Source organism: Neofelis nebulosa, chromosome 7 (genome assembly GCF_028018385.1).
Source record: "Neofelis nebulosa isolate mNeoNeb1 chromosome 7, mNeoNeb1.pri, whole genome shotgun sequence".
Taxonomy (NCBI): domain Eukaryota; kingdom Metazoa; phylum Chordata; class Mammalia; order Carnivora; family Felidae; genus Neofelis; species Neofelis nebulosa.
Window position 1 is genome coordinate 42957469 of NC_080788.1, and position 12699 is coordinate 42970167.

The 12699-nt window shown below is 39.2% G+C and overlaps 1 protein-coding gene across 8 annotated transcripts in view; it reads right to left on the reverse strand.

The window, feature by feature from the left end:
* Positions 1-12699, reverse strand: part of TLN2 (talin 2) — a 441711-nt gene that overhangs the window by 176484 nt on the left and 252528 nt on the right. For all 8 annotated transcript variants that reach the window (XM_058737523.1, XM_058737527.1, XM_058737519.1 and 5 more), the window contains one exon: positions 861-924. In XM_058737523.1, the coding sequence (XP_058593506.1) occupies positions 861-924 (64 nt within the window). The remainder of the gene's footprint in view (positions 1-860; positions 925-12699) is intronic.

Here is a 12699-nt window from a genome sequence, read left to right on the forward strand (position 1 = left end):
AAATGCAGGGCTTGTTAACTAGCACTGGACCCCAAACTCCCGAGAGATGTTGTAACTATACACAGCAGTTCCCACAGTGCAGCATGGCAGACCAGGGTCCCTGAGTGTCATCAACTTCTTGGAGAACTCCATATCCCAATAGGTTCAGAAGCAATGCTTTCAATGAGAGCTACAACAATGTTCTCCAGGAGAGGTATAATTCTAACATGCATGCAAAACATGCAGTTTCCCAAAGACCCAGATATATAAATACCTGCATATTAGAGGGCGTGGAAACAAGACAGGGTAAAAAATACGTTTTATACACAGGAAATTTCTATTTCAACTTATATTTACATTTCAGTACCAAAAGCGACTGATATTCTGGATTCACTGGTGTGATTGTTGCATGGCAAAGCTGATAATAGGGCTTTTTTTTTTTTTTTTTTTTACTCTTGGCCTAGAACATACAACTCTCTTTTAGGGGGAAAAAAACAGATTTTAAAAAGATACAAATTTTCAAATTCCAAGCTTCAAAGGACAAGTATCAGGACAAAGAAGCTACTTGTAGCTTCTTCCTCAGTGCATTTTAATAGCAAATCACCTTGTTTCCATGCTACCAAGATAATGCCTTTAAAATTAAATGTATGCACATTTTTCTCAGAAGGACTAAGTAACCTTTAGCAAGAAGGTACGGATTAAGATAATAAATCTGCCCAGAGTAGAACTGTCAGCTTCTTTACTCTTGAGCCACTAATCATTTATGATATAAGTAGAGTACATGCACGGGGTACGAAACTATTAGGTGCAGAGGCCCCTCTAATACTAATAGATGAGATAGGGAGTGAGAGGAATAATAAAGTTCTGTATATTTCCAATACCTGAAATATTCTCTTTTCAGCTCCTCTCTGCTTGATGTATTCTTTGGGCAGGAATTCCTTTAGACTGAGAGAGAATACAGAAAAAAAAAAAAAAAAAAGTAAGGCATTTGTTCTATGATGTGAAGCAAAGAAAACAAACTTTTTGTACAACTCAGTTCACTAACTCTCCCAGTATTTGATGGTACAAATTAAGAATGGACTATCACATCCCACAATGCACTTCAATAGGACACAAATATAAAACCAGTCTGATATAAAGAACAAACTAACATTAAGAAGAAAGAAATTCCAGGGGCACCTGGGTGGCTCAGTCGGTTAAGCATCAGACTTCGGCTCAGGTCATGATCTCACGGTTCATGGGTTCGAGCCCTGCGATGGGCTCTGTGCTGACAGCTCAGAGCCTGAAGCCTGCTTCAGATTCTGTGTGTCTCTCTCTCTCTGTTACTCCCCCACTCACTTTCTGTCTCTCTCTCAAAAATAAATAAACAATTAAAATTTAAATAAAAAAAAAAGAAGAAAGAAATTCCATGATACATCATGAAATGACAAAGCAAAGGGTACAAGAGTGTCTTTGTGATAAAGGAAAGAAAGCATTTTTAATTTTATATCATTAATGTGTATTTTTAAAACAATACAAGGATACACCTAGTACTAACTAAAATGATTCTCTATGGAAACAAGGGAAAAACGGCGCAAAGGGAACAAGAATGGAAAAAAAAACCTCTGGATATTCCTTGTTTTACAGTTATCACTTTAGAACCACCTAGAATCACAAAGCGGAGGGAAAAAATTCAACACCTAAAAATCCAAAGCAAACTGAAAAAAATCAACCTAGCAGTTTATCAAGTTGACAGTCTAACTACAGGGAGAAAAATGACTTTAAATAACATTGGAAAAAAGTCTTTTACGTATACATCCCTCGTGAGATAGGTCTTAAAGTTAAAATGAACTACAGAAGACATACCAAATATTGATAGCTTTATTTTAAAACTACTACCCTTTCTCTGCTAAACACACAAATACACCACACACTACAAAATTAGGTTATACTGCATGATATATAATTAAGATAAAGTAAATGGTAATTACGTTAGTTGTAAGAAACCAAACTTGTTAGCAGATTAAAATAAAGCAAAAAAAAACAAAAACAAAGAACAAAAAAGCTAACTGAAAAATCTTGCAATCTTTCATTCAAATTGGAAATACTGGTCTGAATATCTGATTCATTCTTTTTTCTGAAAAACATTTTTTAGTATGTCCACAGAGGGAGCTAAGGGCAAGGTGGCAATGAGTACCCCCCAAGGCCTCAACCAGGTGGCCTCCAAATACCATTTCTTGCTAAAAGGAATCAAGAATCCCTGGAGAAGTGACTGATTCTAACTCTGGGGTAGGAAATATATCAAATGTTCTTGGGGCTTCTTAGGCCTGAGATCGAAGAAGCTATCAAAAGGACATTGGACTGACATCAAGGGGTAACCACTGGCCAATAAGAGGATGATTTGTAAAATCTTCTACAAAAGAAGAGAGATGATGAATCCACCATGGAGCTTCAACAATTTTAATTCACGGCCATTCCTGACTTCACCTATTCCCTCTCCAGGATTATTTTCAAGCAAATGCCACACATCATATAGCTAATTTCATGTTATGGGGCAATCAGAATGTCATAAAAATTGATGACCACAATGGGTAAAAACAAAGATCTATGAAATCCCATAAAGATCCTTTAAAATAATCAGTGGTCACCTTAATAGGCGGCTAGGGCATCAACTCTTACTGAAAACTGATTTAGGGCAAGAAACAAAGCTAACCAATAGAGAAGAAGAAAAGGAGTCCAAAATCATCATTTTATAGCTTCTAATGAAATAAGCAATAGATCAAAACAAGGCTGAGTGGCTGCTAAAAATCAGTAAGTGACAAGTTAATGGAGAGCTTTATAGTAGATGGTTCAGTCTGATTCAAACCCACTTAATCGATTTTGTTATCAATCAAAGTAGGATAACCAGACAGCACATGTCTCCTAACTGATGTAACAGGAAATATACAGCCCCACCCAGGAAGTATTCTTGGCAATAAAGAGCAAGTAAAAATATTATTTAACCTGAATTTAATTAAGATGTTAAATCTAAATATTGGTTTACAAAAAGAGAGAAGAACATGGTAAGTGATACCACCAGGGTACAATAAGCCCAAGTCTAAGTTAGGCAATTCTATAAAAAGAACCCAGGTTCCTCACAAATAAACAGCTTGGTGGTAGATATGAAAAAGAGGACATAGTAACCGATTAAAAGAGTTTCAAAAAACATATTTACCACAAAGCTACAGTAATAAAAACAGTGGAGTACTGACCTAAGAATAGACAGGTCAATGGAATAGAATCAAGAGTCGAGAAATTAACCTTTACCTTTATAGCTGGTTAAGTTACCGCAAAGGAGTCGTTTTTCACTGGGAACAGAATCGTCTTTTTAACAAATGGTGTTGAGACAACTGGATATCCATAAGTGAAACTATGAAGTTGACCCTCTACTTCACACCAAACACAAAAAGTAACCCCAAATGGATCAGAGACCCACATCTAAGCTAAAACTGTAAAACTCCTAGAATATAGGGATAAAACAGAATGTAGGAATAAAACCTTATGACCCTGAGTTAGACCAAGACTTAAGATACAGTAACAAAAGCACATTCAGTAAAAGAAAAAGTAAGACTACATCAAAATAAAAAATTCCTAAGTCCAAGTGATACCATCAAGAAAGTAAGGAAGTATCCCACAAAATGGGAGACAACATTGCAAATTAAGTACCTGATAAGGGACTTAAATCCTGAATACATAAGAAATCTTACAACCTAACAATGAAAAGACAACCCAATCAAAAAATGGGAAGGGGATCCGTAAAAACATTTTTCTGAAGATACGCAATTGGCCAAAGGCACATGAAATATACCTAATATCAGTAGCCACCAGGGACATTAAAAGAAAATTACAGTATGATACCACATATCCACTAAGAGGGCTACAATAACAAAAAGGACAATAAATGTTGGCAACGATATGGAGAAATTGGAATCATGCATTGCTGGTGGGAACGTAAAATGGTGCAGCTGCTGTGGAAAACAACTTGGTAGTCTCTCAAAGTATTAGACAGCAATTCTAACCCTAGGAATGTATCCAGGAAAAATGCAAACATGTTCCCACAAACATCTGTATACGAACGTTCCTAGTATTTGTTATAGCCGAAAGGTAGAAGCAACTCAAATGTCCATCAACTGATGAAGGGATAAACAAAATGTGGTTGATCCTTATGATGTAACATTATTCAGCAATAAAAAGCAATTAAGTGTGATACAAGAGCCAACATGGAAACACTGTGCTAAGTGGAAGAAGTCCATTACAAGAGACCACATATGATGTGGTATCATGTATAGGAAATTTCTGGAATAGGCAAATCTATAGATAGGATCAGTGCTTGCAGAGGCTGGGGGTGGGGATGGGGAATTGAGGAGTGGCTGTGAATAGACAAATGGTTTCTATCAGGAGGGACAAGTGTTCTAACATTAGATTGGGTGATGGTTGCACAATCTTGTGAATACACTAAAAACACCATACATTATAAATGGGCAAATTATATGGTATGTAAACTGCATCTCCATAAAGCTTTTTTTTTAAAAAAAATAGAAAACACAAAAACCCATATCAACCAAATAGAATTTGTAGGCTGTGTCTGAATCCTGATATGAAGTAAAATGTTATTTGTGAGACACTGGAGGGAAATTTAACAGTGTCAGGGTATTAGATGATATTATGGGATTATTTTTTTAAGTTTGTTTTTAAAGAGTAGAGAGCACATGTGTGCAAGTGGGGGAAGGGCAGAGAGAGAGAGGGAGACAGAGAATCCTAAGCAGGCTCTGTGTTGTCAGCACAGAGCCCAACAAAGGGCTCCATCCTGTGAACCATGAGATCATGACCTGAGCTGAAATCAAGAGTGGAGGCTTAACTGAGCCACCCCAGACATCCCAGAATTATTTTTAATTGTGTTAGGTGTTAGGATAGATTTCTGGTTGTATGTGTTTAAAAAAATTTTTTTTTTTGCCAGAAAAACATACTGAAGTACTTAGAGATGAAATAATACGCTGCCTGGGATTTGCTCTAAAATACTCCAGCAAGGGGGGGGGGGGCACCTGGGTGGCTCAGTCAGCTAAGCCTCTGACTCTTGATTTCTGCCCAGGTCATGATCTCATGGTTCATGAGTTCAAGCCCTGCATCGGGCTCTCTGCTGTCAGCTCACAGTCCACTTTGGATCCTCTGTCCCTCTCTCTCTGCCCCTCCCCTGCTTGTGCACCTGCTCTCTGTCTCAGAAGTAAACAAACGTTTTAAAACAATACTCCAGCAAAAACATAGAGGGGAGGTACGGTGAGGCCAGATTCTGACTACACTAACACTTGAATAATGAAGCCTGGTCAATCTGCAAACCATTTCCATTGGCAAAAGTTTTAAGTACATTTTCTGGAATTTCAGGGATCTAGTGGCAGAGCAATCTGGATTTCTTCAGAGCCCAAGTCAGTCAGCAGGGGCAGGGTCTAAGAACGATCTAAGCAGCAGCACTTTGGACGTTATGACTATCATTAAGCAACTTCATGGACAAAAATGTGATTGAGAACTGGAATGCACCAAGATATCTCTCTCTCTCTCTCTCTCTCTCTCTCTCTCTCACACACACACACACACACACACACACACACGAATGAGTTACAGAGAAGTCAAGTAACTTAGCTGAGGTCACAGGACTGGTTAGGACTGGGAGCTTCTGACTTCCCAGAGCAAGAGCGGATCTACCCAACAACACAGTTTTCCTCAGAAGCACGCTGACAATAACAGTGAAAAACCATCACGAGTGGACCACTGGACAGCAGCTGTTGTGCTACCAGCAAAGGGAGGCTTGGCTATGGTAACCCAAAGCATCCCAAAAGGGACCCGAGCCAACCCCTCACAACAATGGCTTTTACTAGAAGAATGCCAGATGGCAGTGTCCAGTGGCCAGGCAGGGGTAGAACACGTCAGGCATTAATGTCAGCAAAGTTCTGTGTGGCAACAAGATGCCTCTGTTCGAACTCTGCAAACTGACATTCCCATCCTTCAGTCGGTACAGAAAACAACTTCCAGAAGCTTGCACTACAGGTTCAGCCTTGATGTCACAGGAGTTGACTTGGGAGTTTATTGTAAGGTATTTGAAAATATGAAGTGTGTGTGTGCCCATGTGTGGCATCTGTTTTTCTCCAGTAAATCAGCAAAGTTCACAGTGTCAGAGTGAAGCTAGGGGGAGCAGGCAGCCTGTCACCCCTGCCTGCCAGCCAGCAATGCAGCAGTTCCAGCCCAGTTGCTGTTGTGATTACCAAACCCGAGCTTGGAAAGCTCCTAAGCATCTGGGACATGCATGCAAGTGAAATCTGTCAGCCTTCTTTGAGAAAATGGGTCAGATTGTCAAACCTGATTGGACATTTTTCTCTTAATTAAGCAGGCTCTGGCCAAGCAAAGTCCCTCCTACTGCATCCTTCAATATTCCCTTCTTAAAAGGGTAGCAGTCTCCTCCTCCAAACCTCCTTACCCCGAGCCTTTTAAAGAACACCTTTTTCTGGGTGCACTTATCCTTCATTTCGCTAGGATGGCTGGCTAATTTGAGCTCTTCTTCTTACACCCCAAGATCAATGGGAAATTGAAAGTCTGTAGCCAGTGGCCAACTCAGCTGTGTTTGTTGTCCACCCTTGCTGCTGACCATGCATCACATGATAATGTAATAAGCCAGCACCACCCAGAAACTGCTAACCTGGTACAAAAAGAAAGCTACTGAATGCTTAAGAAAGGTAAACATTTTTAAAAAGTTACTAGATGTGAGACAACTGTAAAATACTGAAAAGAGGAAACCACAAAAATCTAAAAATAGCTCATCTTTGGATTGCTTCAGGATTGTCTTTCAATTCTCTCCTAGGTGACGGGGTTCATCCAAAGAAAACATCAAAAGAACCCTAACCAAGGGGATCCGCAACAAGAAAAAACTTTGGTCTTTCATCAAAAGACGAGCAAGTGAACGCAGAAGTTGCAAGTTTAATTTTAGGGTTTCAGAGATGTAGATATCCTGTATTCTGTACTTTAAATGTCTTTTTGAATTATCAACAGTCTAAAACTATGTTGATAGAGGATTTCTGTTAATAGCTGCTGTTTATTAAAGTCAAACACTGTTTCAGGTGCCTTACATATGTAAGTAGATTAATTAAATTCTGACAAAAGCCCTTGGAAGAAAATATCCTATTTTGTACATGAAAAATGAGGTTCAGTGATGCTATATTGTCCTTAACCACAACCAATAACTTAAGCCTCTTCTATGGTCTCCAGACACCACACTCCTAGCCACTCAACACTCTGATCCTTCCAAGTTATCCTTTAATCGACAAAGCTACCACGTGATCAGTATTTCAGAACCTTGACACAAAGAATAAAACACGAGAAACACCAAGTCATGTAATGATGAAACTTACCATAGCAGTAGCAATTTTGAGAAATGTCCAGAAACCACTGAACAAGGGGAATTCAATCAACACATTTGGGGGAGCAGGGTCTAGACTCAAATCTAGATATTCACTTTTTTTAATATAAAATTAAAGCTGCTTCTTCAAGAAATTCCAAAAGAGGGATCTTAAAGATATTCTATGGGCTGGCAAGACGTATACAAGTATATGAGTCAGCTTTGATTTTGAGAAATGTGGACCTGCTTCTCACTGGTCTCTGAGCTGCCCCAAGTGCATGAGCACAGCCAAGTCACCATTCTCTAAGCTGGTGCGATCATCTGCAAAGTAGATAGATTCCTTCCTAGGAGTGTTATTTCTCAGAAAGGAACACACAAAGCAGTCAGGTGTTTACCCAGCAAAGGGTGGAGACTTAGAGGGGAGGGAAAGCAGAAGGGTATAAGCAGGGGGCAGTGTCACCCACAGGACACTGTAACACCCAGGTTTACTAAGTGCAACCTTCATGGTAAATCACCACATGGCCAGCAACAACATTTCAAATTTGATAGCACCTAAAGTTCTCAAAGCCTGGTCCCAGGACCATCAGCATCAGCACTATCTGGAAATGGCTCAGGAGGGACAAATTTCAGGATTCATTCTGGACCTGCCGAATGAGGGGCTCTGGAAGCAAAGCCCTGCACTGTGAGTTTTAACGAGCCCTCCACACAACTGTGATGTATGCTGAATTTGGAGAACCACTAACACTGTGGGCTGAAAGCTCAAGTGATGGAATCAGACACACTAGAATTTGAAGCCAGAGTCAAAGACGAATATATCCGTGCAATCGAGGGTACTGGTTAAATCCTGGCTAACTGTGGTGATGACAGGGGAGGAAGGAAACATCTTTTGAGCTGGGAAACACTTAAAGTGGTAAGAAGTGTAGAGAGGAGATGGCATGGAAGCAGCTAGGGAAAGGGTTTGAGGACCTAACCTCAGCCACACAGCAGTTCCAAGCTCCCGAACCAATCGCTATGCCCTTTTGTCTAAGGACTGGAACCTGTTCAGGGGCTCAGAGGCAACTTGGGGCAGACAGCAACCGGTTTGAAAGTCCTGGAGTCTGAAAGTAGTTAGGGAGGTAGGCACCAGCTTTAGGAGGCTGCTGCTAAAGGGGAACATGAAGGCACCACTGGACAGTCATGGCCTTCTGAAAGCAATAGGAGAGTCCTAGGCTGTCAGGCACATAATGACAGAGGCAAACACTAAAGAAACTACGGGCTGGTAATGGTAAGGAACAGGAGGTAAGACAGAACGGATGAAAAACACAAGCTAAGGGGCTCCTGGGTGGCTCAATGGGTTAAGCATCCGACTCTGGCTCAGGTCATGATCTCACGGACCATGAGTTCAAGCCCCACATCAGGCTCTGTCCTGATAGCTCAGAGCCTGGAGGCCTGCTTCAGTTTCTGTGTCTCTCCCTTTCTCTGCCCCTCCCCCACTCATGCTCTGTCTCTGTCTCTCAAAAATAAATGTTAAAAAAAAATTAAAAAAAAAAAACAAGCTGAAATGCCTCCTTCACCGTTAGTTTGAAAACACAATCCACAGCCAAATTATTCCAAAGACCAAGTCCAAAGAAGGAATAGGAGTTTGAACAAACGCCAAGAGAAAAATTGACTCGAGGCCTCCTACTGTGTCAAAAGCTTTGCTTGTTGACGAGAGAATTATGTTGAGTTTGTGGTGAAAAACTTCCAAGTCCACTCTGATTTCTTCAACAGAGATTCAGAGCCTGAGTTGCTTTGTTTTCTCAATAGAACACATCCAAGGCACATGCCCACAAGACAAAGGGCTATGGTCCTCAAGGCTGAGAGGGGTCCTCACTTGTTACCCACCTTCCCGTGCCCAACCACTGGCTATCTCCCCCTGCAGCACAAGCACCGTGGAACCTTGTGTGAACTCCAAGGCCTGTTAATTTTGCCTTCGCCAGATGTTATATGTTCAACCTCAGTGAATCCAAGCTTTTGTCACCTCACAGACTATTTGCGTTTTTCTTTTTTAAAGAACTGTTAATTGCAGAAACATTGGGAATATACCAATCATGTGGTCATATTTGCTTTCTGACTGCTACCTGTTTTTAAAGAGAAATTATAGATTTATCTGAAGTCCTATACCACCCTTCTTTCTCTCCCTAACTATATTCACTTCCTTATAGTTCCCATGCATATTTGATTATGTTTCTTCACCTCCTTGTATCTATAAACAACATATTCTGTTTCTCTTTGTGTGTATTTTTTAATTCAACAGGTTCATTTTCTGAAATGTCTTGTTTCTTGAAGTGTAAAGCACTTCGATGTTTTCATACATTTAAATTTGTGCCCCATCTAATGGACACAAAATGCTATACCCTTATTGATTTTGCATTTGGTTTACTTACGAGACTGAGTATTTTTCCCTATCTTTATAAGTCAGTCGAGTTTCCTCTTTTCTCAAGTACCTATTGCTATCCAGGGTGGTCATTTCCTTAGTTTTTTCTTTTCTTAATGATTTCTGGATATTAATGTGTTGTTTGTAGTGTGCTTTGCAAATATGCAAATTTCCTCTTCCACACTGTGGAGCTTCACTCTTATAGGTTTATCAACCTGTAGAACTCTTATCACCCAGCATCAGTAATAGAGTATTTTGATTACTATAGCTTTGTAAGAAATTGGGTACTTATGTGAGTCCTTCAATTAGCCTTCGTCATTCTTCAGGCTTGACTGGTGCATGTTACTTTTTGATGGTTATATTGACAAATACATATAATCTTATAAGTTTTTTTTTTTTACTCACATATGATTAACATACAATATCCTATTAGTTTCAGATGTACATCATAGTGATTCAGTGTTTTTACAAATTACAAAGTGAACCCCACTGTAAGACCATCTGTCACCATATAAAATTATTACAATATTATTGACCATATTCCCTATACTATGTTTTACATCCCATGACCTATTTACTTGATAACTGAAAGCCTGTATCTCAATCTCCTTCACCAATCCAATTCAACAATTCCACTTCTGGGTATTTAATGGAAGAAAACAAAAATACCAATTCAACGAGATGTAGGCATCCCTATGTTCACTGCAGCATTATTTATAATAGCCAAGATATGGAAGTGATCCAAGTGTCCATCGATGGATGAATGGATCAAGAAGATGTGGTGTATATGTACACAATGGAATATTATTCAACCAAACACAAAAAAGAATGAAATCTTACCATTTGCAACAACATGGATAGATCTAGAAGATATTATCACTAAGTCAGAGAAAGACAAATATGATTTCACTTACAAATGGAATCTAAACAACGAATGCACACACAAGACAAACTCACAGATACAGGAAACAAACTGTGGATTACCAGAGATGGGAGGGGTTGGAGGGCAGGCAAAACAGGTGCTGGGAAAACTGGGCTGCGACATGCAGAAGAATGAACCTGGACCACATTCTTACACCATACACAAAAATAAACTCAAAATGGATGAAAGACCTCAATGTAAGCAGGAAGCCATCAAAATCCTTGAGGATAAAACAGGCAAAAACCTCTTTGATCTTGGCCACAACTTCTTACTCAACACATCTACGGAGGCAAGGGAAACAAAGGCAAACATGAACTACTGGGACCTCAACAAAATAAAAAGCTTCTGCACAGCAAAGGGAACAATCAGCAAAACTGAAAGGCAACTGACAGAATGGGAGAAGATATTTGCAAACATCATATCAGATAAAGGGTTGGTATCCAAAATCTATAAACAACTTATCAAACTCAACACCCAAAAAACAAATAATTCAGTGAAGGAATGGGCAAAAGACATGAATAGACACTTCTCCAAAGAAGACCAGATGGCCAACTGACATACGAAAAAATGCTCCACATCACTCACCATCCAGATGGCCAACTGACATACGAAAAAATGCTCCACATCACTCACCATCAGGGAAATACAAATCAAAACTACAATGAGATACCACCTAACACCTGTCAGAATGGTTAACATTAACAACTCAGGCAACAATAGATGTTGGCGAGGATGCGGAGAAAGAGGATATCTTTTGCATTGCTGGTGGGAATGCAAGCTGGTGCAGCCACTCTGGAAAACAGTATGGAGGTTCCTCAAAAAAAAACATAGAACTACCCTACAACCTTGCAACTGCACTACTGGGTATTCATCCAAGGGATACAGATATGCTGTTTTGAAGGGGCACATGCATCCCAATGTTTATAGCAGCACTATTAACAATAGCCAAAGTATGGAAAGAGCCCAAACATCCATCGATGGATGAAACATCCATCGATGGATGAATGGATAAAGAAGATGTGATATGTATGTATATATGTATGTATGTGTGTACACACACACACACACACACACACACACACACACAGACAATGGAGTATTACTACTCAGCTATCAAAAAGACTGAAATCTTGCCATTTGCAACTACGTGGATGGAACTAGAGGGTATTATGCTAAGTGAAATTAGTCCGAGAAAGACAAATATCATATGACTTCACTCATATGAGGACTTTAAGACACACAACAGATGAACGTAAGAGAAGGGAAACAAAATTAATATAAAATAGCCTTGATCCTAGTTTTCATTTTGTTGTTTTGTGTGGTTAATTTTCAACTGATAAGGCAATTTCTTTCAAGTTTAGTGATCTACTCAGATTTTCTCAGCATCCTTTTTGTGTCTATTTTCAATTTATTTTTTAGTTTTTTGGCTTCAAGCTTTCATTTCATTCTCTTAGGATTTTTAAAACGAGTTTATCTGAAGTTCTGCCTCATTTTCATTACCAATAATTTTTTTTTTGCCTTTTTTTACTTTTCTTTTTTCTTGATCAAACTTGCCAGAGATTAACATATTAATTTTACCAAAGCAGCAGCTTTGGGTTGTGTTGATTCTATGATTTCTATTCCATTACTTTCTCTTGACTAAAATCTTTTATTCTCATCTTGTTTTACTTTGCACTCTCTGAGTAAAGCACACTCAATTGTTCCACTAAAAATGTATATCTGAAATTCTCCTTGTAATACTGTCTTTTTCCTTTAATTATTTTAAACTAATGTCAGGTGCACACAGGTTTCACAACTTATCATCCTGGTGAATTGGTCCTTCTATCTTTATAATGGCCTTCTCTGTCTCTACTTCAGTTTTTTTGGTCTTAAGTCCTATTTTGTGTGACATTAAATACAGCTTCTCGAGCTTTAACTAGTTTCCTAGGGCATTATTTTCTATACGCCTTTAACCTTTCTTCTGTCCTTAAAATGTGTGTCTTTTAGAAATAGTACAGAGCTATA